At 34.3% G+C, this 27709-nt stretch overlaps 1 protein-coding gene and 1 long non-coding RNA gene across 10 annotated transcripts in view; one reads left to right on the forward strand and one right to left on the reverse strand.

Moving 5' to 3' along the window:
• LOC309631410 overlaps window positions 1-27709 on the reverse strand; it is a 187596-nt gene that overhangs the window by 86809 nt on the left and 73078 nt on the right. The window contains exons 4-5 of one of the 4 annotated variants that reach the window (XR_014246248.1): window positions 10022-10133; window positions 2706-7325 (exon numbers count right to left, since the gene is read on the reverse strand). This is a non-coding gene — a long non-coding RNA (uncharacterized lncRNA). Of the gene's footprint in view, window positions 1-2705; window positions 10134-27354; window positions 27452-27709 lie in introns of those variants that run through there. The other 3 variants (XR_014246250.1, XR_014246247.1, XR_014246249.1) reach the window with 3 other exon arrangements.
• The window catches only part of ATF2 (activating transcription factor 2), an 82860-nt gene that overhangs the window by 22562 nt on the left and 32589 nt on the right, over window positions 1-27709 (forward strand). For 5 of the 6 annotated variants that reach the window (XM_082397710.1, XM_082397715.1, XM_082397713.1 and 2 more), the window contains 6 exons: window positions 1104-1173; window positions 13540-13636; window positions 16687-16805; window positions 16945-17073; window positions 24257-24435; window positions 26016-26130. In XM_082397710.1, coding sequence (XP_082253836.1) covers window positions 1104-1173; window positions 13540-13636; window positions 16687-16805; window positions 16945-17073; window positions 24257-24435; window positions 26016-26130 — 709 coding nt within the window. The remainder of the gene's footprint in view (window positions 1-1103; window positions 1174-13539; window positions 13637-16686; window positions 16806-16944; window positions 17074-24256; window positions 24436-26015; window positions 26131-27709) is intronic. The other variant, XM_082397714.1, reaches the window with a different exon arrangement.

Consider the following 27709-nt stretch of genomic DNA (forward strand, 5'->3'; position numbering starts at 1 on the left):
TGCGTTTAATGTTGTTCCAGAGGTCTCTTAGGCTGTCTTCATTTCTTTTCTTTCTTTTTTCTTTATTCTGTTCCTCAGCAGTGAATTCCACCATTCTGTCTTCCAGGTCACTTATCCGTTCTTCTGCCTCAGTTATTCTGCTATTGATTCCTTCTAGTGTAGTTTTCATTTCACTTATTGTATTGTTCATCTCTGTTTGTTCTTTAATTCTTCCAGGTCTTTGTTCTTTAATTCTTCTAGGTCTTTGTTCAACATTTCTTGCACCTTCTTGATCTTTTCCTCCATTCTTTTTCCGAGGTCCTGGATCATCTTCACTATCATTATTCTGATTTCTTTTTCTGGGAGGTTGCCTATCTCCACTTCATTTAATTGTTTTTCTGGGTTTTTATCTTGTTCCTTCATCTGGTACATAGTCCTCTGCCTTTTCATTTTGTCTGTCTCTCTGTGAACGTGGTTTTTGATCCACAGGCTGCAGAATTGTAGTTCTTCTTGCTTCTGCTGTCTCCCCTTTCGACATGTTTTTCTATCTCCTATATTTCCTGTAGTTGGATCTAGAGAGGCTTGATTAGATTCAGGCTTGACTTTTTTTCCCCCCAAGAATCCTTTGTGTGCTTTCTATTGCATATCAGGGGGCACATAATGTTTGTCTCACTTTTAGTGATGTTAATTTAAGACTGATCTGTGAGTTCAGATGCTGTCAACCTGACCCAGCCATTATAAAGTTCCTGTCACCTTTGTTCCTGATTGTTTTATCAGACATTGATGATAGTTACCTAGTCCATTATTTCATTGGGGTTTAAAGTGGTTATCTTATAATTATTTCATTCTTTCTGCACTTATGCTACTGAACAGGAAAGATTTAGCCTGATAGATCAGGGTTCCTAATATTTTTTTCTGTAGTGTAAAATCTGCATGTTACATGTCTCTATTCATAATAAGAAAATGGAAGGTGGGGTTGAAATGTCAGTAAAAGTGTTTTACTTCACATTCAGATAGAAGGTAATAAGCTTAGTGAAAATCAAATAATATTACATTTTAAGTTGTTCTTTATTTAAAAATCTGTGCTGTGAAACATTTAGCCATTTCTTGATGTTTTATTATAGGCAATACAAGGACCTGTGGAATATGAGTGATGACAAACCCTTTCTATGTACTGCCCCTGGATGTGGCCAGGTAATATATAAATTGTTTTGTATATTCATGTTTAGTAAAACACTTATGACAGTATATGTTGTCATTAAAAGGATTCTTTTACAATGTTTTGTACAATTTTGGAGTTAGAATGAAAATAACCCAGAAAAATTTGGGGAAGAAATTTTCCTCAATAGCACATCTGAGTTTTAAAGAATACAATCTAATATGGAAAAAAAAAAAATTAAGTCTTGAAAGGGAAAGATGGAAAACCTGGAGAAAATCCAGGACTTAAAAGTATATTCATTGACCATTATTGGTTGAAAATCATTGTGAGTTGCCTAATTGGAAATCAGATATACATTATCTTTTATGAAAATTAGTTTACTTGCTGAACTCTTGTGAAAATAACTAATGTTTACCTCTGAGCATATCACTAATATATTAATGTTCTTAAGTATAACATCTTTAATATAGAGCATGTGTGGAAGCATTTTTAGAAAATAATATTTTAGTGTTGTTACAGAAAATAATATTTCAGTGTTTTTTAATAGGCCATTAAATTATTAATCTATTACTGTTATAATAATCTTAAAATAACTATAGACACTAAGGAATGAAAGAATAAATTTAATGTGTAGTAAAATTACAGAGTACTTAAATATATAAACTATAAATCATAAATAAGTATTAAAGTGTTTCTTTGGTTCTCATTGTTTTCTTTAGCTGATATTTTAAATGGAGGTATAATTTATATACAATAAACTGCACATACTTATAGTATACAGTTTGATACATTTTAACATATGTATGTACCCATAAAACCATCACCACAATTAAGATAGTGAACATATTCATCATCCCCAAAAGTTTCCTCATGTTTATTTGTTATACCTCCCTCCCATCCCTGTCAACCATTGATCTGCCTTCTGTCACTATAGGTTAGCTTGTATTTTCCAGAATTTTATATAAATGGAATCATACAGTATGTACTTTTGACTGGATTCTTTCCTTCCACATAGTTAATTTACAATTTCTCCATGCTATGTGATTAGTAGTTAATTCCTTTTCATTGAGGAACAGTATTTCCTTATTTCACCATTAGTTTATTTATTCACTTGTTTATGGACATTTGTCTTATTTCCAGTTTTTAGTTGTTACAAATAAAGCTGTTGTGAATATTTATGTATAAGTCTTGGAATGAATGCATGCTTTCTTTTCTCTTGGGTGAGTACCTAGGAGAGTAGTGGTGGGATCATATGTAATATATAATAGGAAATTGCCAAACTGCTTTCCAAAACAGAGGTATCACTTTGCATTTCCACCAGCAGTCTATGAGAGGTCCTGTTGTATCATATCTTTGCCAACATTTGGTGTCAGTCTTTTAATTTTAGCCATTTTCATTGTGTGTATACTGATATATAAAGTGTTACTCTGCATTTCTTTGTTGACTGATGAAAAAATGAGCACTTTTTCATGTGCTTATTGGCCATTCGTGTACTTTACTTTTTGTGAAATATCTTTTTTTTTTTTTTTTAAATGTCATTTATTATTATTTTTTTAATTAATTAATTAATTTATTAATTTATTTATTTTTGGCTGTGTTGGGTCTTCGTTTCTGTGCGAGGGCTTTCTCCAGTTGCGGAGAGCGGGGGCCACTCTTCATCGCGGTGCGCGGGCCTCTCACTGTCGCGGCCTCTCCTGTTGCAGAGCACAGGCTCCAGACGCGCAGGCTCAGTAGTTGTGGCTCACGGGCTTAGTTGCTCCGCGGCATGTGGGATCTTCCCAGACCAGGGCTCGAACCCGTGTCCCCTGCATTGGCAGGCAGATTCTTAACCACTGCGCCACCAGGGAAGCCCCCTGTGAAATATCTTTTCAAATCTTCTACTTGTTTTTAAAAATTAGGTTGCCTGTCTTTTAATTATTGAGTTGTATGAGTTCTTTAAATATCCTGGGTACCAGTCTATCATCAAATATTTCTCCAGGTCTGTGGTTTCCAACTTGATTTTCATAATAGTATCTTTTGATGAACAGATGTTTCTAATTTTAATGAAGTCTAATGTATTAATTTTTTCTCTTCTTTGGTTGTTGGTTTTTGTGACTTATCTAAGAAACTTTTGCTTAACCTTAAGTCACAAAGATATTCTCCATTGCTTTCCTCTGAAAGCTTGGTTTTTCATTTCGGTTTCTTTTGCATCTTGAATTAATTTTTGTGTATAGTGTGAGGTAGGAGTTGAAGCTCACTTTTTTTTCCATATGGTTTCTCAGATATTCCAGTGTCGTTTGTTGAAAAGATTTTCCTTTCTCCATTAAATTGCTTCCTCCCCTTTATTGAAAATCAAATGATTTGTGTAAAGTGTGGATCTATTTCTTAGCTTTCTATTCCGTTCCTTTCATCAATCTGTCAACTTTTATGCCAGTACCATACTGTCTTGATTGCTCTAGCTTTACAGTAAGCCTTCCAGTCAGGTAGGGTAAGTTCTCCAATTTAGTTCTCCTTTTTCAGGATTGTTTTGGATAGTCTTTTAATTTTAATCATTCTGGTGAGGGTATAGTGGTATCTAAAGATTTTAATTTACATGGTGTCCAATGATGTTGAGCAGGGTAAAGGTAGGAGTTACCAGGGTTGGTGATATTTTAGATAGGTTGGTCAGGGAATGCCTCTGTAATAAGGTGACATTTGAATAAAGATGTGGGAGCAAACCCTGCACATACCTGGGGGAAGAGATTTCCAGCTTATAAAGGCTGGTAGGGAAGAAATGGATTTGGTATGTTTAAAAACAGAAAGATGACTGTTGTGGCTGGAGCATATAGTGATTAATGAGGATAAGGGTAGGAGATAAGGTCAGAAATGTAGGGGAATAAAAAGAGTCCATAACCTGTACGGCTTTTGTTGACTATGATAAGGTATTTGGATTTTATTCACAGAGCAGTGAAAAGCCATTGCTGAGCTAATAATGAAAGTAGAGACTGGCAGCAGTCAGAGAGATAGTGGTGGCTTTGACTAGGTGGTGATAATGGACAAATAGAGAAATAGACTGATTTGACATATATTTTGGAGATATATTTTGTATACATTTTTCTATAAATTCAGGAAAGCTAAAAATTGCAATTTCTAAAATCCTTTTCAGCTAGAATTCTGGGTATGATTTTAGGTTCCACCAACCAGATTTACTCATTCTGGTAAATTACATTTACTTCTTGGATTTGGGACCGAGTTGAATGGAAAGGTGGTATTACTCAAGTCCTCCATTTTGCTGGAATGGATTGGACAGACACAGCATGATTCTTTAATCCCAGGATTACAGCTAATACAGTATGTTTTTAGAGCCAGCCTTTGGACCATGACCAGTTTTGCCGTGTTGTTCTAGGAATCATTCGTGGAAACTCAGTCTCAAACCAGTCCCTAATTCCTTGTCCTATCCTTTTCTGCTTAAAATAGTTGGAATTGTTATTTTGTGATTGAGTCTTTAGTAATATACATGCCATGTTAAATAAAAAGAATTACATTTAAATTTACTTAAGAGAGCTTCCAAATGAAGCCAACAAAAGATCAGGGAGGATTTGACTTCAGGATGAACCCAAGAAGTCGAATTAGTACCATCTAACCTTCCCCGTTTTTGGTGCCTCTGTGCCGAAACTATCCCTTCCATCTTCTGCCTCCACCCCAACTCCCAAGGCCAGGCTGTCGTTTCTCCCTATCTGGGAGATAGAACCAGTGAAAGAATGACTCAGTAAAATTAGGGGAAATAAGGCAAATGGAAATGAGATAGTCTTCAGGTCAAGAAGATATTTTTAAATTGTTGAGAAAAATTACACAATCTGTTCAAGCATATCCAGACTGTTTATAGACACTATTAATGCTTTGCTTCCTTACCTGATGGGATGAGGCAAATGGAACATTACACAGCACATCCCCAGGGTAAAGTAAGAGTTTATTCACCTCAACACCAGATCCAGAAAGTCTGGGAACCTTTTAATATTCATTGTTTAAGTTCTCACAGCAGACTGCCTTGCACATGCCCAGTCTGTTTCCATGGCACAAATGGCCAAGAGACTGAGAGGTAGACTACCTCTTAGCCCACCAAGAAGAGACCCTTCGTAGGGCTAAGGTCTTCTTAGAAGACCTTATGAACACTATGAACATAACAAGGGTGTTCCAGCACTTTATCAGGCCCAAAAGTCACCCATTGTTCTTCCTCATAATATATATCAGCAACATTTCCATCTAATGATCCTGCCTATAAATCAATCTATGATTATTTTGACATTTTCTACCATAAGAATGTTTATACTTTTGGCAAAGCAGCAACCATTTTACTTCAGTGATATTAAAAGTACTCCTGCACTCTCATTCATTGCTGGTAAAAGTGCAAGATGGCACACCCCCTAGAGGGAGTTTGGCAATATCTAGCAAAATTACACATGCATTTACCCTTTGACCCAATAGTCCTACTTCTGGGACTCTATCCCAAAGATGCACTGTCAAAACTATGAAAAGACATATGCCCAAGGTTATTAGATATATGTTCAATATATTTTGTTACCTGTCAGTCTCTGGACAGTAGTATTCCAGGAGAATAGAAGCAAAAGCTATAAAGCTTCTTGAAGCTTCAGTTTGGAAGTGACAGGTCATCACTTCTGCAGCATTCTGTTGATCAGTGCAAGTCACCAGACCAGCCCAGACTCAAGGGGTGGGGAAATAGATACCCTCCTCTGGATGGGAGAAGCAGCCATACCACGTTGCAAAGGAAGGAGGGTACATATCATAATGGAAGGAATTTGTGGCCATATTTTACAATCTGTCACAGACAAATACTGAAATACTTACAGGTAAAATAATTTCTGGGGTTGGCCTCAAAAAAATCCATTGGGTGAATGGTGAGTAGAGATGAAATGAGATGGATCATAGGTTGATTGCTAAAGCTGGGTGAATGTGCAAAGAGGTTTATTACACTATTTCTTTTTAATTTACTAAAATGCAACAGAAGAAAAAGAAACCTATTGCTGAATGTAAGAACATATGTATATATGTGTATCAGAGATTGTTTAAAAGACCTAATATTTTTTAAAAATATGAAAAACATTAAGAAGTTAGAATTGTTTTTTAGACTCTGTGTTATGAAAGGAGTTAACATTCATTTTTCCTCCTACTTCTTTCCTCTCCCTTGATGTCTGATAATAATTTTTCCATTGTCAGGGTTTGTAATACATTTTGTCTGATAATCTATAATCCCCATATTTCTTTAGTTTTACTTCTGTATTTGAATAGTATAGATAGAGAGGAAGGGTGAGAACTAAGCTTCAAGGCATTCCAGTGTTCAGAAGTCAGAAAGAGGGGGAGGCTGTAGCAGAGGAGACTGAGAAGCAAGCAGACAGTGAAGAAAATTGTGTTCTGGAAGTCAAGTAGAAAAAGTATTTCAAAGTGTGGGGGAACAATGTAGTCATATAGTTGATAGGGTAGGGTGAGAATTCAGTATTTATAATCGGATTTAGAAAAATGGGGATTATTAGACACCTTGATAAGAGTAGCTTCAGTGAAGCAGCAGTGACAACAGTGAGATTGGAGTTAGACTGACGAGTAAATGTGGAGAACCAGAAGTGGAGACATTATAAGATACCTTTTTCTTGGTATTTAGCTTAAAGGGAACAGTAAAATACTGCTGGAGGAGAATTGAAGATGGAGTTTTTTTGTTTGTTTTGAATTTTAAGGTGGGACTATCACAGCATATTTGACACTGCAGAGAGAGAGGGACTGTTGCAGGAATGGGGTCCTTAAGAGAGGATGGGATCCGGTGTTCAAGTGGAGAGACTGGCCTTAGAAAGGACCATAGACAATTTATCCATAGTAACTGAAAGTGAAAAGGCGGGAAGAGGTGTGGAAGGTTTGAATAGAGAAAAGGAAGCATATCAAAACTTAGACATACAAACATTTCTTCGATATGGTCACCATAAAAAACTACATTTCTGTTCATTCCATTACACAAAAGAAATCACCTTTAGAAGCTCTGGCACATTGTTTTAAAGAGACTTGTATTACTTAGGATGCTGGCTGAAACAAAGACTCAACCTTAATAGATTGAACAGTTTGTTCTTTATGTAATAACCGGGAAGTAGGAGTCCCAGGGCTGGCTGGTTCTGTAGCCCTCAACATGCTACTTCCATTTCTAGCTCCAAGATGGCTGTTCCAGCTCCTGACATCAAGTCCATATTCCAGCAATAAGGGAGGGAGAAGGGGAAGCAAAACACAGCATGTATACACCCATCATTTCAGGAGCATTAACTGGAAGTAATGCATATAATTTTCACTCATTCTTTTGGTCCCAGCCCAATCATATGGCCACCTAACTGCAAAGAAAGCTAGAAAATGTGGTCTTTGTCCTGGGCAGCCAAGTGCTCACCTAAAATGCAGAAGTTCTTTTATTGAAGGAAAAAGGGTAATAGATATTGAGGGACAGCTGGCGGTCCTTGTCATAGTTTTCAGAGATGATTTTGAATTTGGTAACCTAACAAAAAGTCATTTGGAGCCTGAGTCTGGTTAAGCTGGGTAATACTGAAATTACCAAAGTCTTAAGTTTAGTTAATAGTAATATATCAATGTTGGTTTCTTAGTTTTGATAAACGTACCACAGTAATGTAAGATGAGAACATTGGGGAAACAAACTGAGTAATGAGTGTGTGAGAACTCTCTGTACTATTATTGCAACTTTTCTGTAAACTTAAAGGTTTTCCAAAATAAAAAGTTTATTCAAAACAATAACAACAAAAAGCTCTACCTGAGAAACACGAAAAAGTTGCTTATGAACCACAGAATAGAGCTTTCAGATATTTATCAAGTGTATATATACCATGTATATTTATTTGTGCTCCAACTTGTTTCAAAAAGGATTTGAGGAATTAAAGTTTCATATAATAGTTGTCATAGTAATAAAAACAGTTATAACAGTAGTAACATTTTTTAACTTAGCCTGTCACTGTGCTAAGAAGCGTATGTGGGTTATGTCATTTAATCCTGCAACAGCCCTATAAAATGGGTGCTAGTGGCCTCATTTTACAAGTGAGCAGTCGAACTTAAATATATTACTGAATGTCTCTGTCACAGAACCTGCAAATATGGAAGATAAGTTTGAACCCAAGCCTACTCTTGTGTTAACATTTATAGCGAAACATCCCTAAATAGAATGTTCAGGCTTCAAGGTATATTTGAATACAGGTCTTTGTATATGTATTTTTTTTTCAATTAACATTAAAGGTTTTTATTTTCTCATAATTACAAAAGCATCACTGAAAATGTTGACAAAAGGAAAAAATAAAATCCAGAGAGGACTTCTGTTAACATTTGGTATATTTCCTATAGCCTTCCCCCCTTTTATTTATTCAAACAAAATTGGGATCATACTGCACATATAGTTTTATATTCTCTTTGTATGCAGATGACATTATATGTATCATGGGCATTTTGTGTGTTAATTGAAAACATGGGTTTGAGTTCCTGTGTAGTATTCTATTGCCAGAATGTGTCCCATAATCTATTTACCCATTCTTCTTTTATGACCTAAAAATTAATTATTATGGCCTTAAAAAATCACAACATTGTGAGGAGTATTCTTCTGTATTACCCTTTATATGCATCTCTAATTAATTCCTCACAATACATTTTTAGAAATCAATTTATTGGGTGAAAATGTATACACATTTTTAAGGTTCTTCATACATTTTGCCATATTGTTTTTAAAAGCTAAAACAATTTATTTTCACTAGTAATTTATCTAAGCACCGTTCTCATCATGAACACTCCAATCCTAGGTATTATTAACTATTTTTTTGCCTATATTTGTTCCCTAAGATACTTAAAATAGTCTAATCTCTATGTTATAATAATACCTTGTAACTGTTACTGGCCAAAATGATCATCCGGCTACGGTCAGCATCATCCATTTGTTAATCTTGCTCAGAACAGAGATGGTGTAGTCTCTCTCTAGATTCAAATAGTATTTCCTAGGAAATCAGAAATTCTAATAAGAATTGATTTTAGAAACACCAATTTGATGGTATTACAAATTATTTTTTGTCACTAGTAGGTGATAACATTATTCCAAATTTGAATTTCAGCTTTAAAAAACTAAATGGGCTTAAATTTTCAAATAGGTTTTTAAAATATTCAATACATTTTGTTGATAATGTCATTTCAGAGAGAGAGACTTATAGAATTCAATGCAGAGGATTTTAACTTTTGACTCTTTCTATTACAATTCTTTTTATATGCTCAGTCACTAAGGTATTTCACAAAAAGAGTCCTGTTCATTTCATTTGTTTTAACAGGATGTTCCATTGAATTCAGTAAAAGAGACAAAGTTGAGATAATTTAGTGAAAGATTCATTTAACATTGAAACTCATATTTTATTGATAGTATCTTTGCTTTTGGTGATTTATTGAAAACTCTTTCTTTGGTAGAATGTTAATACATTATAAGCTGTTTTACAAAGGAGATAATCATTTTATTTAATCTAAAGTTTCAGTGAAGGTGTGGGAGTGGGAGTGTGTGTGTGTGTGTGTAATTAGTAACTTCCTGATGTTGAATAAAATAATTCAGCTAGTGAAAGAGGTAGTAAAATGGGCTATTGGCCTGATGGCTTTATAACTTAGTACCTATTTAATCTATTTTAAATAGGAATAATGATCTATGTCATGGATATGAATGCATGTATTAAATGCAGAATGACTGATTTCTTAGGAAGTTAATTCTGGTAAGAGTGTTCAAGCCTTGGAAACACAGATTTCTCAGATACCAGAGCTTAAATTAATTTATTATGGAAGCAACTATTTCACCTCCCTCCTATCTGTCAGGTTACCCATCCTTTTAAGAGAGATGATTGGCCTATATCCTACCTTTCTTGACTGCCTTTCCCATTGTTTATTCAGCTATATGCTCAAAGTCTTCTTGTTTAACAAAACACTGCACATCAATAACATTTTGCATTGGAGTTGTGCTCTCAATTGCCTGGAAGAAAGAAATTGTATGAATTCAATATGTTATCACTAGCAGTATCATTATAATTTTTCTACGAAGCCTATTTTCAGAATAAAATTCTTAATTTGGGAAAGCAGTTCAAAGAGATTCTGCAAAAATGTTAGCTTGTAATAGCTACTTTATAAGTGTTTGTTGAAGAAAGAATGTGTTTTACATATATATATATATATATATATATATATATATATCTGTTCCTGGTGACTGCCTTTTGACACTGTCTTTTTAAGTTTCTTGTTAGAAATAAATAAGTTTTCTCAGATGATAGCCAAGGTTAAACTCACCTGTATCAAGTGTCAATTTCAGTGTATTTTACCCGTGTATATAAATAATATCATTATATGATCAACAATTCCTTTATAAATAGCATTCAGGTAAATTTGATCTGTACATTCTCCATGAGACTTTGTAAATTCATATTCCTCGCATTTCTCCTCTTCCTATTCATATGATCCTAAATGTTTTTTAGGATCCTTTTAGCTGTTTCTTTTCACTTAGAATCAGTCTTGGTGCCGTTTTCACATGTTTTATATAAAGCATAATGTTATTTATTCTATATGTAGTTGCTGTTTGATTTGGATATTTGTGTTCAAACCAGTATCTAAACAGAGGATACTGTTAGGATAAAAAATTCTTAGCACATAACTATCTGTTAATTATGCTGACTGCTGTTTTAAAATCTAAGACCTCTACCAAAATGCATTCATTTGCAAATGTTTAATGATTGCCCTCAATGGAGAAGCCACGTTGTTAGGTTCTTTGGAATGTAAAGTGAATCTTGCTTTAAGATACCTGTAAACATTCAAGCAAAAAAAAAAAGATACTTGTAAGACATTCAAAACTGTAATTCAAAGTAAAAAGCAATGAAGTAACTAACACAAGTAAATGCTATAGCTATGTTCATTCTCCAAGAGCTTTGTTATTCGGTCTATCAAAGGATGACTACTTATTATTTCTCCAATTTTTTTTTTTTAATAAATTTGTTTATTTATTTTTGGCTGTGTTGGGTCTTCGTTGCTGCGTGCGGGCTTCTTATTGCAGTGGCTTCTCCTGATGCGGAGCACGGGCTCTAGGCGCGTAGGCTTCAGTAGTTGTGGCTCGCGGACTGAGTAGTTGTGGCTCACAGGCTCTGGAGCACAGGCTCAGCAGTTGTGACGCATGGGCTTAGTTGCTCCGCGGCATGTGGGATCTTCCTGGACCAGGGCTCAAATCTGTGTCCCCTGCATTGGCAGGCGGATTCTTAACCACTGCGCCACCAGGGAAGCCCTTATTTCTCCAATTTGGAAAGGATTCTTACAATGATGAAGCAATAGGAAAATAGCACTTGAGTGGGGAGGAGCTGGATTATGATCCCAGTGCCTATAGTTCGTGCTCAATAAATGTTTGAAGAGTAAATGAATAAGTCAAGGGATAGAGGTACTGTTTGCATCTGGACACTCACCTACAATGGGAATACAAGCAGGTTTTGAAGAGGGGTCATATAATAATAATTTTCCACTGGTGTACAGTGACTTAAAGATTTAGTGGTAAGCATACTTACATGAGAGCACTATACAGCCAAATTAAATTAAAGGCTTAATTCATCTTAAGGAGCAGTCTGTGGTTTGGTGGGTTTTTTGTTTTTCCTTTAGACTGGGCTTGAAGATTCAATTCTTTAATTGTAAGCAGTTCTCTCTTTCAGTTGGCATTTATTGACTACTTACTATATGCTAAATTTGGGGGAGCTCAAATAGTAGGAGCTCAGCCTACTTAAAAGGAAATACAAAAATATCAATATAATATTGATAGGTGCTATAACCAGGCACTGTGCAGAGCAAGATGGGATATAAATGAGAGGGATTAACTTTTACAGTGGGCTTGTGGGCTGGCCTAAGTATGATATAGGTCATACTTCTAATATTTAGAATAAAAACCATAATGGAAAGAAATATTTCATTCTTTTACGTTGTTTTAAGGTTACCCTAAAGCTATTATCATTTGTTGCATGAAAGGATGTAGTGAGTTGGATAGTGGGGTGTTGAGACCAAAGAGAAGGAATCCATTTTTGGTGGTTCAGAGGAACCAAGTTCAAATATATATAATTTTACATCCCATTTGTAAGGATATAGACTAGAGAGTGAGTTTAGATCTCTTAATTTGGCATTTTATAATTATTGCTCTGAAATAACAAAAAGTAAGTGCTCTCTATTTTCAGTTATAAATGTTGCTAAAGATAAGGAAGCATCTTCATAAAGATTGATGTCCAGACACAGTCAGGAGGTATTTAAACAATGCATTTATTATATTGTAATCATAAATGTCACCTTTGGCATGCAGGACGTATCCAAGTTAAGTGTAGTTTTAAAAGTAATTTTGCTTCATTTTTTTATATAAGAATGTGATAAAAAAATGAAAAATCACTTTATTCTAAGTTAAAATTTTAATTTAATTTTATTTTACTTTTTAAAAATTTATTTATTTATTTACTTTTGGCTGTGTTGGTCTTCCTTGGTGCGTGCAGGCTTTCTCTAGTTGCGGCCAGCGGGGGCTACTCTTCGTTGCGGTGCACGGGCTTCTCATTGCGGAGCATGGGCTCTAGGTGCATGGGCTTCAGTAGTTGCAGTGTGTGGGCTCAGTAGTTGCAGTGCGCAGGCTTCAGTAGTTGTGGATCTTGGGCTCTAGAGCGCAGGCTCAGTAGTTGTGGCGCACGGGCTTAGGCTTAGTTGCTCCGCGGCATGTGGGATCTTCCCGGACCAGGGCTAGAACCCGTTTCCCCTGCATTGGCAGGAGGAATCTTAACCACTGCGCAACCAGAGAAGTCCTTAATTTTATTTTAAAATTAATTGCTTCATTATTGTACTGGCCACTATTTCTTTGCTGGATTATAATCGAGGCATTCTTTTTTTTATGTGATAACATAAAGAACCTGATTTACCTCTTAATTTGTCCAGGAATAATATTTTTATAAGAAAGTTTTCGTTTTAAAAGTGGTAAGTAACCTGAAATCTAAGTAAAATACAATGCTTTCTTCAAAAGTCATTATACCATGGAGTATATATTTCTACTATGATATGGCAAAAATTAATAGTGGTCTATTTTTAGTGTCCAAATGAAATTTATATAAAGTTTCTTTGCCTCAGGTTTTGTTTTTAAATGCTCTAAAATGAGTTATGTGACCTAGTATTATATCAGAATTGCTTGTTCTTGGGTAATGTGTTTCTCTATGATTGTTTGAGATCTAGTATGTTTATCTATACTAACAGTAGGTTCTTTATAGTTAACAAACTGCTATTTCTTTTTTAATGGTGGTTTTACATGTTGTGGAAATGAATTTCCTTATCATTTAACTTATTTGATCAAATTGAAAATCTTAACTATATTTTAAAACTTTTTGCCACAGCGTTTTACCAACGAGGATCATTTGGCTGTCCATAAACATAAACATGAGATGACACTGAAATTTGGTCCAGCACGTAATGACAGTGTCATTGTGGCTGGTTAGTATATGCTTTTATTAATAGCTTATATACATATTTCACCTGGAATGTGCACAATTTTTGTGTATTCTCTGTAAATAATATAGTCTGGTGATATTCCAATGACTTCATTTACAATAAATGTTGGCAACATGTATTTTACCCATTACATTTTTATGTTTCCTTCTGACCATTCATTTCACTCTTTTTGTGTGGTTTTCAAATGTAGATTTTAATGTCATTTTTTGTGGAAGTTAATTAGAAACCTGGGAGCATTCATACCATTTCTAAAATTTACATTTAACTGATAGTTGAACTGTGATGTTTAGTCAATGTTTCTTTTAGCTGTTTACACCTGCTTTACAATGATATGCGAAGCTAGAAGATGATCAAGCTCCTCCTGTTGGAGAAAGAGCAATTAGCAGACTTGTTCATTAGGATTTTGTTTATGTTTCTTTTTGGACTAAACATCTGTGTTAGTAGAATACTCTCAATAAAGGGGGCTTAAATTCAGTCAGTGCTTTTATTTTTGTATGTTGCTCCTGTGAACATGCAGTATCACCTAAGCAGATGATTATCTTACAGTATGCAAAAAGAGAAACCCAATTCATGCATTGGTTTATTGTCCTTCCATGCTATATCAGCTACCCCTTTTTTGGTATTTGAATATATATATGTACATATCTCTGTATATGTACACACACATAACATTTAATTTCATTGCATTTTGTATATTTTATAAGTAGTGTGGTAAGAAAACAATTTTATATAAAATTTAATTTACTTATATAAATTTCAGTCCTTTTTGTGTCATAAGCACAGATTCACATAAATATTCAAATTAACTTAATTTTTTTCTCTTGTAAAGCTTAGGTTATACTATTTGTAAGTCTAGAATTATATACCTGTATACTGAATATTATTAATACTTTTAAATTATTACCCAACATAGAGATCAAATTGTCATATGCAATGCTTTGGAGAGATAATGAGGAAAAAAGACGGTTCTTGTCATTCAGTATCAAGATTTTTGTATTGAAAAAACTGGAGGTAAAAATGTTGATAATTTACCAAAAAACAATTTGTTTAGGAAAAGTGTAGGGTAGCATTCAACATATCTTCATTTCTGTAAGTAAAAGGAAGCAGACAAAACATTATACATCACATACTAAGAGAGAGAACCAAAAACACAAACAAAATAACAACAGCCTGAAGGTTCACTCTCCTAGGCACGAAGGTCTTTGCTTCTCTGGAATTTCTTGCCTTAGAGCCATATCTCTCTCTGTAACATTTAACTCAAAAATATTTTGAGATTGGTTTCTAGAACTTACTTTCCTATCTGTTTACATTTAATGCAATAGAAAAGTAGAACACATTCAAACATAGCACTTGACCATTTTTTTACTAATATATATTGAGATGAGTAGTTTAGCATTGCCGTATACATATAATGCATGATGTGTGTGGTATATATTTGATGATCAATAGCCATAAGCCATGTGCATGTTTAAACAATTGTGCCTGTGTTGACTTATCTCTTTTCAAGCCTGATCATTATAGTAATCACTGATAAAAGTGATTTTTCCATATGTATTTTATTTTTAAGACTTCTCTCCCTTTAATACAAAATAGCCTTCTCTTGGGCTTAGATAGAAAAACCCGTTGGGCATGAACAGAAGAGTCAAATTTATGTTGTTTACTAATTCAGTCATGATGGACCTAGGTTGATACAAGTATGCTGGGCCCTTACTATAATACCATTTTGAAGTCTTTTTGCGGGTAGAGGTTATATATGTTGCAGACTAACTATTAGGTAAAATGAAGACAAAATAAAAGTCCTTCAGTAATTTTGATAATACTAATAGTGTCTGAGGTAGGCCTACATTATATCTAATGTGTATGACAAGTAGGTCATTTTATTGTTAAATCTATTTATATGTAGTAAACATATTAATACTCTGGGAATATGTTGGGGCGAGGGTGAAGATAAAACAGTAAGTAATGCCCACTCTGGGGACCCAATAGTTAACAGAAATATATGAATTTTAATTTCACAGAAGGTTTTATGAGTATTTTATCTTAAACCAGGAGTCATCCTTATACATTTATTTAGTTTAAGCTTGATCCCTGATATAACCTATAAAATTGATGCCCTAAAATATATAAAATGTGAATAGAATTTGAATGTGCTACCAACTCTAATCAATCTGAGTAAATAGCCTTGAAAATAATAAGACTAAACAGGCAAAATTCATAAATTTGCTCTTTTTCAATTCAATGTGGACCTTAAGTGGCATTTGTTCTGTAACTAATACATGCTCACATGTACATTCAGTACATGTTTTAATGCACCTAGTGTGAGTACATATTCAAATGTAGTTAAAATGTTTCAAGTTTCGAGAAAGCGGAGTTTGACTAATTCTCTGCTGTCTAGGAATTAAGCTAGAACATTAGACATATAACTCTTACATAGCCCCTCATACCAAGCTTGAAAAATGCTTTAAAATAGAAAATTAGCTTTAAAAAGGAGGGTTTTAGTTTTCGTTTGCGGGGGGCTCTTGTTTTAACCTTCTATTTCTTGTAGTATTTTGATCTACCTACTAAAGACTGTTTTATCTTAAACTTGCTTTCATAATAGGTTATGAACACTAGTGGAAGGGCCAAGTTAAAGCAAATATACATGCTGTTGTCCTAGTTTTCCCCAAATTGCATGTATTTTATGCATTTGTAAGTTTTAATAGTGTAAATTTTTTTTTAATTTTGTGTTAGATAACGACAGTAGTTGATCTCTGAGTAGCGGATGTTTATGTCACTCTACTCAGAGAGAACGTGTGGACTAAGGAACAAGACGTACTTCTTTTCATACTTTTATGGATCATAGAGTTGGAGGAAATACCTTAAACTGCAACAAAAACTTAACCAGATTTTGTTTGCTTTAAAGGAAGAGGTCTTTCCAAAGAGAATTAACAGCTGACTGAACCAGCCCTGCTAATTTGTTAATTTACTAGCTATATTTTAGGGTCCTGTATGATATTTAAATCTATGTGTTTACTTCTTGACATTTATTTCAGATCAGACCCCAACACCAACAAGATTCTTGAAAAACTGTGAAGAAGTGGGTTTGTTTAATGAGTTGGCAAGTCCATTTGAGAATGAATTCAAGAAAGCCTCAGAAGACGACATTAAAAAAGTATGTTGTTAACCATGAAATTAAAACAGTGCTTCTGATAGAACAGTAATCATAGTTTTCACTCCCTGCTTTCTTATTTTAGATATACTGATTGGCTATTTTTAAACTCCTAACATTTTCTTTAATGTTTGTGTTTTAGATGCCTCTAGATTTATCTCCTCTTGCAACACCCATCGTAAGAAGCAAAATTGAGGAGCCCTCTGTTGTAGAAACAACTCACCAGGATAGTCCTTTACCTCACCCAGAGTCTACTACCAGTGATGAGAAGGTTAGAAATTTGTATTTATGGTAGAAACACAAACTAAGTGGAAAAAAATCAGCATTCTAAGTAAAGTCTAATATTTGATCTACATAAAATGTTAACATAATAAATTATATATAAATCAGTGTCAGGTTGTAAGTCTTATTATATGTGAAAGCCTGTGAATACTCAGAAATTTCAGGGAAAGAAGACTCTACCTTTATAGATAATTCGTTTTTTATTACACACAGAAAAATTATTGGGGAGAATAGAATAGCCATGGCAGAGGAGCTAGAAGTAAGGCAGGAAAAGTAATTATTTACCTAGGAATAAATGCTTTGACTTAGGTGTTTTGTGTTTTTTTCATTTCCTTGTTATAAAAGTACATTCTCATTATAAAAAGTTTAAGAATATAGAAAAATACAAGAAAGAAAAATAAAAACTACCTTTTAGCCCATAATTGAGTGATAAGAATTACTAGTATTTTGAAACATTTTTCCTAGATATATGCATGCATTTATACATAAAAATATACATATATAAGTGAATAGTTACAGGATACAAAGAGGAATCTTAGTTTATTTATTTTTTTTGGCTGCTTTGGGTCTCCCTTGCTGCGTGCGGGCTTTCTCTAGTTGTGGTGAGCGGGGGCTACTCTTCATTGCGGTGCACAGGCTTCTCATTGCACAGGCTCTAGGCACGCATGCTTCAGTACTTACGGTGTGTGGGCTCAGTAGTTGTGGTGCGCGGGCTTCAGTAGTTGTGCCTCTCAGACTCTAGAGCGTAGGCTCAGTAGTTGTGGTGCACGGGCTTAGTTGCTCCGCAGCATGAGGGATCTTCCCGGATCAGGGATTGAACCTGTGTCTCCTGCATTGGCAGATGGATTCTTAACCACTGTGCCACCAGGGAAGTCCCAGTTTACTTTTTTATATCATGCTTTAGACATTCAGCATTAATGTACATTTTCCCATGTCATTAGAAAATTTTCCAAAGTCATAATTTTTAATGGTTGCACTTTATTTTATCATTACCTTAATGTATTTACTTATCTTGTTCTTGTTGGACATAAAGGTTGTTTCCACATTATCACAATTATAAGAAATGCTGTTAAATTTTTGATATAAATATCTTTTTTCCTAGAGAGTATTTCAGTCCCTTCACACTCAGCAGTTTTTTCCTGTTGATTGCTGCTTTAGCCTCTTTTAGGGGTATTTCTTCTTCCTGCATTCCTCAGTCATTAGTTCCCCCTGGGCACGGCATAGTCATTCCAAGTTGTAAAATGTAAGTTCTGGGCCCCCTTCTCTTTTCTTTCTCAGTTTTTTTCTTAAGTGCTCTCATCCAGACTCGTAACTTTAAAAACCGTCTGCGTGGTTTTCAAATTTATATCAACCCAGATATTTCCCAGATTTCCATATTCATATCCAACTCCATCTTGACATTTCCTTTCCTGTGTCTAACGGACATCTTAAACATAGTATATCTAAATTAGAGCCCTTGATTTTTTCCCACAGTTTTCCCTGTCTCGGTAAAACAGGGAAAACTTCTTTCCATCCATCTAGTTGCTCAGGCCAAGAATAAAGAATACTTAATTCCCGACACTCAGCTCTACCCATCACCAGAGCCTCCCATCAAGCCTCTTAGATAGCCTCAACCACCAGAGGGCAGACAGCAGAAGCAAGAAAAACTACAATCCTGCAGCCTGTGGACCAAAAACCACAGTTACAGAAAGATAGAGAAGATGAAAAGGCAGAGGGCTATGTACCAGATGAAGGAACAAGAAAAAACCCCAGAAAAACAACTAAATGAAGTGGAGCTAGGCAACCTTCCAGAAAAAGAATTCAGAATAATGATAGTGAAGATGATCCAGGACCTCGGAATAAGAATGGAGGCAAAGATTGAGAAGATGCAAGAAATGATTAACAAAGACCTAGAAGAATTAAAGAACAAACAAACAGAGATGACCAATACAATAACTGAAATGAAAACTACACTAGAAGGAATCAATAGTAGAATAACTGAGGCAGAAGAACGGATAAGTGACCTGGAAGACAGAATGGTGGAATTCACTGCTGTGGAACAGAATAAAGAAAAAAGAATGAAAAGAAATGAAGACAACCTAAGAGACCTCTGGGACAACATTAAATGCAACAACATTCGCATTATAGGGGTCCCAGAAGGAGAAGAGAGAGAGAAAGGACCAGAGAAAATATTTGAAGAGATTATAGTCGAAAACTTCCCTAACATGGGAAAGGAAATAGCCACCCAAGTCCAGGAAGCGCAGAGAGTCCCATACAGGATAAACCCAAGGAGAAACACGCCGAGACACATAGTAATCAAAGTGGCAAAAATTAAAGACAAAGAAAAATTATTGAAAGCAGCGAGGGAAAAACGACAAATAACATACAAGGGAACTCCCATACGGTTAACAGCTGATTTCTCAGCAGAAACTCTGCAAGCCAGAAGGGAGTGGCAGGATATACTTAAAGTGATGAAAGGGAAGAACCTACAACCAAGATTACTCTACCCGGCAAGGATCTCATTTAGATTTGATGGAGAAATCAAAAGCTTTACAGACAAGCAAAAGCTACGAGAATTCAGCACCACCAAACCAGCTGTACAACAAATGCTAAAGGAACTTCTCTAAGTGGGAAACACAAGAGAAGAAAAGGACCTACAAAAACAAACCCAAAACAATTAAGAAAATGGTCATAGGAACATACATATCGATAATTACCTTAAACGTGAATGGATTAAATGCCCCAACCAAAAGACATAGACTGGCTGAATGGATACAAAAACAAGACCCATATATACGCTGTCTACAAGAGACCCACTTTAGACCTAGGGACACATACAGACTGAAAGTGAGGGGATGGAAAAAGATATTCCATGCAAATGGAACTCAAAAGAAAGCTGGAGTAGCTATACTCATATCAGATAAAATAGACTTTAAAATAAAGAATGTTACAAGAGACAAGGAAGGACACTACGTAATGATCAAGGGATCAATCCAAGAAGAAGATATAACAATTGTAAATATATATGCACCCAACATAGGAGCACCTCAATACATAAGGCAACTACTAACAGCTATAAAAGAGGAGATCGACAGTAACACAATAATAGTGGGGGACTTTAACACCTCACTTACACCAATGGACAGATCATCCAAAATGAAAATGAATAAGGAAACAGAAGCTTTAAATGACACAATAGACCAGATAAATTTAACTGATATTTATAGGACATTCCATCCAAAAACAGCAGATTACACGTTCTTCTCAAGTGCGCACGGAACATTCTCCAGGATAGATCACATCTTGGGTCACAAATCAAGCCTCAGTAAATTTAAGAAAATTGAAATCATATCAAGCATCTTTTCGGACCACAACGCTATGAGATTAGAAATGAATTACACGGAAAAAAACGTAAAACAGACAAACACATGGAGGCTAAACAATACGTTACTAAATAACCAAGAGATCACTGAAGAAATCAGAGAGGAAATCAAAAAATACCTAGAGACAAATGACAATGAAAACACGACGACCCAAAACCTATGGGATGCAGCAAAAGCAGTTCTAAGAGGGAAGTTTATAGCTATACAAGCCTATCTCAAGAAACAAGAAAAATCTCAAGTAAACAATCTAACCTTACACCCAAAGAAACTAGAGAAAGAAGAACAAACAAAACCCAAAGTTAGCAGAAGGAAAGAAATCATAAAGATCAGAGCAGAAATAAATGAAATAGAAACAAAGAAAACAATAGCAAAGATCAATAAAACTAAAAGTTGGTTCTTTGAGAAGATAAACAAAATTGATAAGCCATTAGCCAGACTCATCAAGAAAAAGAGGGAGAGGACTCAAATCAATAAAATCAGAAATGAAAAAGGAGAAGTTACAACAGACACCGCAGAAATACAAAGCATCCTAAGAGACTACTACAAGCAACTTTATGCCAATAAAATGGACAACCTGGAAGAAATGGACACATTTTTAGAAAGGTATAACCTTCCAAGACTGAACCAGGAAGAAACAGAAAATATGAACAGACCAATCACAAGTAATGAAATTGAAACTGTGATTAAAAATCTTCCAACAAACAAAAGTCCAGGACCAGATGGCTTCACAGGTGAATTCTATCAAACATTTAGAGAAGAGCTAACACCTATCCTTCTCAAACTCTTCCAAAAAATTGCAGAGGAAGGAACACTCCCAAACTCATTCTATGAGGCCACCATCACCCTGATACCAAAACCAGACAAAGACACTACAAAAAAAGAAAATTACAGACCAATATCACTGATGAATATAGATGCAAAAATCCTCAACAAAATACTAGCAAACAGAATCCAACAACACGTTAAAAGGATCATACACCACAATCAAGTGGGATTTATCCCAGGGATGCAAGGATTCTTCAATATACACAAATCAATCAATGTGATACACCATATTAACAAATTGAAGAATAAAAACCATATGATCATCTCAATAGATGCAGAAAAAGCTTTTGACAAAGTTCAACACCCATTTATGATAAAAACTCTCCAGAAAGTGGGCATAGAGGGAACCTACCTCAACATAATAAAGGCCATATATGACAAACCCACAGCAAACATCATTCTCAATGGTGAAAAACTGAAAGCATTTCCTCTAAGATCAGGAACGAGACAAGGATGTCCACTCTCACCACTATTATTCAACAGAGTTCTGGAAGTCCTAGCCACGGCAATCAGAGAAGAAAAAGAAATAAAAGGAATACAAATTGGAAAAGAAGAAGTAAAACTGTCACTGTTTGCGGATGACATGATACTATACATAGAGAATCCTAAAACTGCCACCAGAAAACTGCTAGAGCTAATTAATGAATATGGTAAAGTTGCAGGATACAAAATTAATGCACAGAAATCTCTTGCATTCCTATACACTAATGATGAAAAATCTGAAAGAGAAATTATGGAAACACTTCCATTTACCATTGCAACAAAAAGAATAAAATACCTAGGAATAAACCTCCCTAGGGAGACAAAAGACCTGTATGCAGAAAACTATAAGACACTGATGAAAGAAATTAAAGATGATACCAACAGATGGAGAGATATACCATGTTCTTGGATTGGAAGAATCAATATTGTGAAAATGAGTATACTACCCAAAGCAATATACAGATTCAATGCAATCCCTATTAAATTACCAATGGCATTTTTTATGGAGCTAGAACAAATCATCTTAAAATTTGTATGGAGTCACAAAAGACCCTGAATAGCCAAAGCAGTCTTGAGGGAAAAAAATGGAGCTGGAGGAATCAGACTCCCTGACTTCAGACTATACTACAAAGCTACAGTAATCTAGACAATATGGTACTGGCACAAAAACAGAAACATAGATAAATGGAACAAGATAGAAAGCCCAGAGATTAACCCACACACCTATGGTCAACTAATCTATGACAAAGGAGGCAAAGATATACAATGGAGAAAAGACAGTCTCTTCAATAAGTGGTGCTGGGAAAACTGGACAGCTACATGTAAAAGAATGAAATTAGAATACTCCCTAACACCATACACAAAAATAAACTCAAAATGGATTAGAGACCTAAATATAAGACTGGACACTATTAAAAAAAAAAAAAGACTTAATTCCCTCTTTTCCTTCACACTGAAACCAGTAACAAATCTTACTAGACCTACTTCCTGAATATATCCTTAATTTATCTCTTTTATCTTCAGTGTCACCACTTTAGTCCAATCCATCATCATCTTTTACTTGGATTGTTAACAATTACCTTCTAATAATTGTTAACAATTATTATTTGTTAATATACAAATTATATTAATAATGTTAATATAATTTTTAACAATTACCTGGACTTTCTACTTCCATCTCCAACCTATTTTCCATAGGCTGTTTTATTTTTAATACATTATGTCACTTCCCTGCTTAACATCCTTCAATGGTTTGCCATTGCATTTAAGGTAACACACTCCTTCCATAAGCCCTCATTGATCTGGACTTACCTACCCATCCAGCCTCATCTCATGCCATTCTCTAGTGTGTTCATCAGGTATTCTAAGCTTTTTCCTACCTCAAAGACATTGCTCTTGGTATTGCTTCTTTTTCCCTAGAATGCTCTCCTCCTTATCTTTTCAGTATCTGTTCAAATGCTGTTTTGCAAAGAAGCTCACCTTACCTCACTATGCTATCAAAGGAGCCAACTCCAACCTTCCCTCAGTTAATCTTTCATGATTTCTTATGTTTTGCTGTTAGTCTGTAACACATTACAGTCTGAAATTTTCTTGTTTGTTTTACTTGTTTATTGTCTCTCTTCCCACTAGTCCTTGAGGGCATGTTGTAAATTCTCAAACTTGTCAAATAAATGAAGTCCCAGTAGTGCTAGTTTATTTTTCTTCCTGTGTAGCTTAATAAGATTTTGATAATAAATGGCAGTATAAAGGCCAATTCAAAGAACATAGTAGACCCAATTTTTACAGTAACTAGTTACAGAGTCCTGGATAATCTCTATTTTCTAATCTGTAAAATTGGGGAAAAGACCATCTATAAGGGTCTGTGTTTTCCTTTACTTTGGAAAGATGTTACTCCAATAGTTATTTATTTTTACATTCAAGGTATCAATATTACTCGGCCTTTTGATACTGAGAAATTATTGATAATGTAGAGATAGTTACCTGAAATTAGCAAATATTTGTATTACTTTAAAAAATTTTTAACACTTTTGGGCCCTTACTATAATACCAGTTTGTAAGTATTCTATTATTGAATTTGTATCAACTATAAAACAGTCTCCTGGACCTATTTCTTCTTTATATAGTATAATGATGGAGTAGGACTAGGCAATCCCTTCTGGATTTTAAGTTCTATGCTTCCATGAAAATGGAATTGTATTTCTATTTTTTAACTTAAATTCTCATGGAGTTATATAGCCAAGTTGCCCAGCCTAACTTATTTCTAGATTGATGGTAAAACAAATTGTACTGAAAAAACCACTCAAGATGTTTTTAAATTAAAATATGAACATTGCATCTGAAACTTTACAGTGGCTTCTACAATTTTCTTTTAATTAACTTTAAATATTAATATACTTTGGGGATATATTAAGTGTTATGTTTGTGGTTGTTTTTAAAAATGTGTTATATTCTGTTGACTTGCATTTTTAAATTACATTCTTTCTCTATCTCATTATTAAATAGGAAGTACCATTGACACAAACTGCACAGCCCACATCAGCTATCGTTCGTCCAGCATCATTACAGGTTCCCAATGTGCTGCTTACAAGTTCTGACTCAAGTGTAATTATTCAGCAGGCAGTACCTTCACCAACCTCAAGTACTGTAATCACACAGGCACCGTCCTCCAACAGGCCAATCGTGTAAGTGATTTGGGCCAATCATTGAATTATATGAATTGTTAAGTTTTTCTTGTTATGATTTGTCCTAAGATATTTAATTTTTCTAATTGTGGCCTTAGCTTGTGTGTGTGTGTGTGTGTGTGTGTGTGTGTGTGTGTGTGTGTGTGTGTGTTCATAGTATTTTGCATGCTTTGATTTTTGGAAAAAATGCTTGGGTAGTCTTTTTTTAATAAATATAAATAGTATCTAATAAATTAGAAAATAAATATCTAAAACTTAATTTGAAAAACAAATCAACATAGAATGTGATTTTAAGATGGTCTCTTATTTTCATGCTATTTCACACATAATCTTAAAACACATAAGATTATTTTTATCACCAGGTAACATTTCTTTCAGTTCTTACAGGTAGTTGATAAGAATTTTTCTCAACTAACATGTTGGAGATTGTCCTAAGTAAATTCATAACTTTTTCCATTTTTTTCCTCTTTTTTTCTACACTGCTTACATACATTGTGCATTTAAGATGCAGTTAAAAACAATTAAATTTTATGATATGCTTTGCAGTGATTGGAAGATTTTTGTTTTGTTTTTAATTACTTGAGTGGTATATATATACCATGTATAATTTTTTTGTGGGTATTTTATTCATGTTATGAGAAAGATGGTATCAAGTTTCCATCTGTCACATAGGCATTTTCTTGGGCTGGAGCTGCAGTTCTTTTTTCTTTTTTTTCCAGTTTTATTGAGATATACAGTGGACCCTTGAACAATACCAGTTTGAACTGCGTGAGTCTAGTTACACACAGATTTTTTCAACAAATACATACTACCACACTACACAATCCACAGTTGGTTGAATCTGCAGATACAGAGGCCGACCATAAGCTACACTGGGATTTTCGACTGTGCATAGTGTCAGTGCATCTAACCCTCTTGTTGTTCAAGGGTTAACTGCAATTGACCTACAGCACTGTATACATTTAAGGTGTATAGCATAATGATTTGACTTACATACATCATGAAATGATCACCACAATAAGTTTAGTGAACATCCATCATCTTGTACAGATACAAAATAAAAGAAAAAAATATTTTTTCCTTGTGATGAGAACTCTTAGGATTTACTCTGGTAATAGCTTTCATATGTAACATACAACAGTGTTAACTATGTTAATCATGTTGTACATTACACCCCTAGTACTTATTTATCTTATAACTGTAAGTTTGTACCTTTTGACCACCTTTGTTACTGTACAAAGATATAACATTATTAATGACTGTATTCCTCACACTGTGAATTTCATCCCTGTGACTCCTTTATTTTGTAACTGGAAGTTTGCACCTCTTAATTTCTCTCATCCCTCCAACACCCTTCCCTCTGGAAACCACCTGTCTATTTTCCGTTTCTGTTTTGTTATGTTTGTTCGTCTGTTTTGTTTTTTAGATTCCACATATAAGTGAAATCATACAGTGTTTATCTTTCTCTGGAAAATTTATTTTTAAATGATATAATAATAGGAGTAAAAATACTCTTGTATTTTTAGAGATTATTGATAGGGATTTCTTTTCTCTAATTGCCCTTCTTTTGTTTTCCTTAGTCCTGTACCAGGCCCATTTCCTCTTCTGTTACATCTTCCTAATGGACAAACCATGCCTGTTGCTATTCCTGCATCAATTACAAGTTCGAATGTGCATGTTCCAGCTGCAGTCCCAGTAAGTTTGAAATTTAGACTATTTAAATTTTTTCTTTATAGTAAAGCCGATCTTTGTAATCAGAAAATACAGCCCAAGGGGGGCTGCTTGATTAGTTTATGAAACTGAATTCAACAAAATACTTAGTGGTGAGCAATATTTACTCACTGACATTTATTGTGATAGCGTTTACCTTTCAAGGCAAACATAATTGGATAGAAAACATTTTTCCATCCTCAAAATCTTGTTTTCCTTTTATTTTTAGTATTAAGAACTTTATTCCTTATTCAACCCATTTCAATTTGCTAGATTTGTAGAATTCAAATATTAACATAGATTTCTATTCTTTAAGAAGACATTTATACTGGAACACTTATCAGGTAACTCCATGTTATTTTGATTATTATAGAAATTGTTTATAAAAGCACTCTCTGTGAAATATTATGGTCAGGTTGGGTTTACAAAATTCCTTTGCTGTCCCAAGCGTGTGAAAATCTAAATGGTCTAGTAGAACGGGCAATAGATAGTCCCCACTTTCCTAATGAGAAGATCCATAAGAAAAGTTTTTTGAGGGCATGTTAAATATATAAATTTTGAAAGACATAGACAGTAGTTAAATATCTACTTATAATATTTAATAACATAGTGAATATTTAGAAGCACATTCTTTGGAATAATATAAGTTAGAAATAATCCTTTTTTCCTGTTCTCACATTTCATAAAATAAGTTTATTCAGACTCTTCAAATGTGTCTTCAACATTCAAGTTTTCATCGTTAGAACCACTTTTTAAGAAATCTCACACAATTTTCCAAAACACATTGTTTTCATCCTCACCCAAGTAGTTTCAGTATAACACTTTTTGAATCTATTATTGTAATCCTGGGAATCTTACACCAAGTCCTAATATTCATTCATGTAATAAAAAGACAGTTTCTTCTTTTACCTTGTAGATAGTTGTTTCTGATCAGTACAATATAATCACTTACTGTATAGCTTTTAAAAATTAGTTTTAAAAGCCTCCTCACAGTAACATCTAACACTTTGGTGAGATTATATCCTCAGAAATAATACTAAAATTAATGTTAAATATTTATTTTTGTTATTAACTAGTTCTTCCAAGTGACCTTTCTAAGTATCCAAAATTAGCACTGATTGAAATAATTTCAAGATAATATGTTGTCTTCAAACAGAACTTTGTTGTTCAGAAAGAGATTTTATTAGGACTCAAATATAAGGTGACTACCTCCTCTTTTCTGAGGATATTTTCGAGGGGGAAACATCCTTGTCCTGTATCTGGGATTGTATGGTTATCCTGTTAAATGTAACTGTGATGAGAGAAACTGAAATGAAAAAGAGGAGGTACATAATAATGTACATAATAATTAGGTACATAATAATTAATCATTCAGTGTTGATATTAGGTTTTTTAAAAAAGGCAAAAACCAGAAAAATCTGTTACATATTATTATTAGAGGAATTATTAGAGGTCATCAAGTTCTTCTTTGTCATGCTTTATATTAATATATCAAAGAACTTTCATTGTATATTTTAGAAATTTTATATGTATATATTTTAGAAAAGCAAAGTTCATTGTTGAA

The sequence above is a fragment of the Balaenoptera borealis genome (assembly GCF_965194805.1).
Source record: "Balaenoptera borealis genome assembly, chromosome: 6".
Taxonomy (NCBI): domain Eukaryota; kingdom Metazoa; phylum Chordata; class Mammalia; order Artiodactyla; family Balaenopteridae; genus Balaenoptera; species Balaenoptera borealis.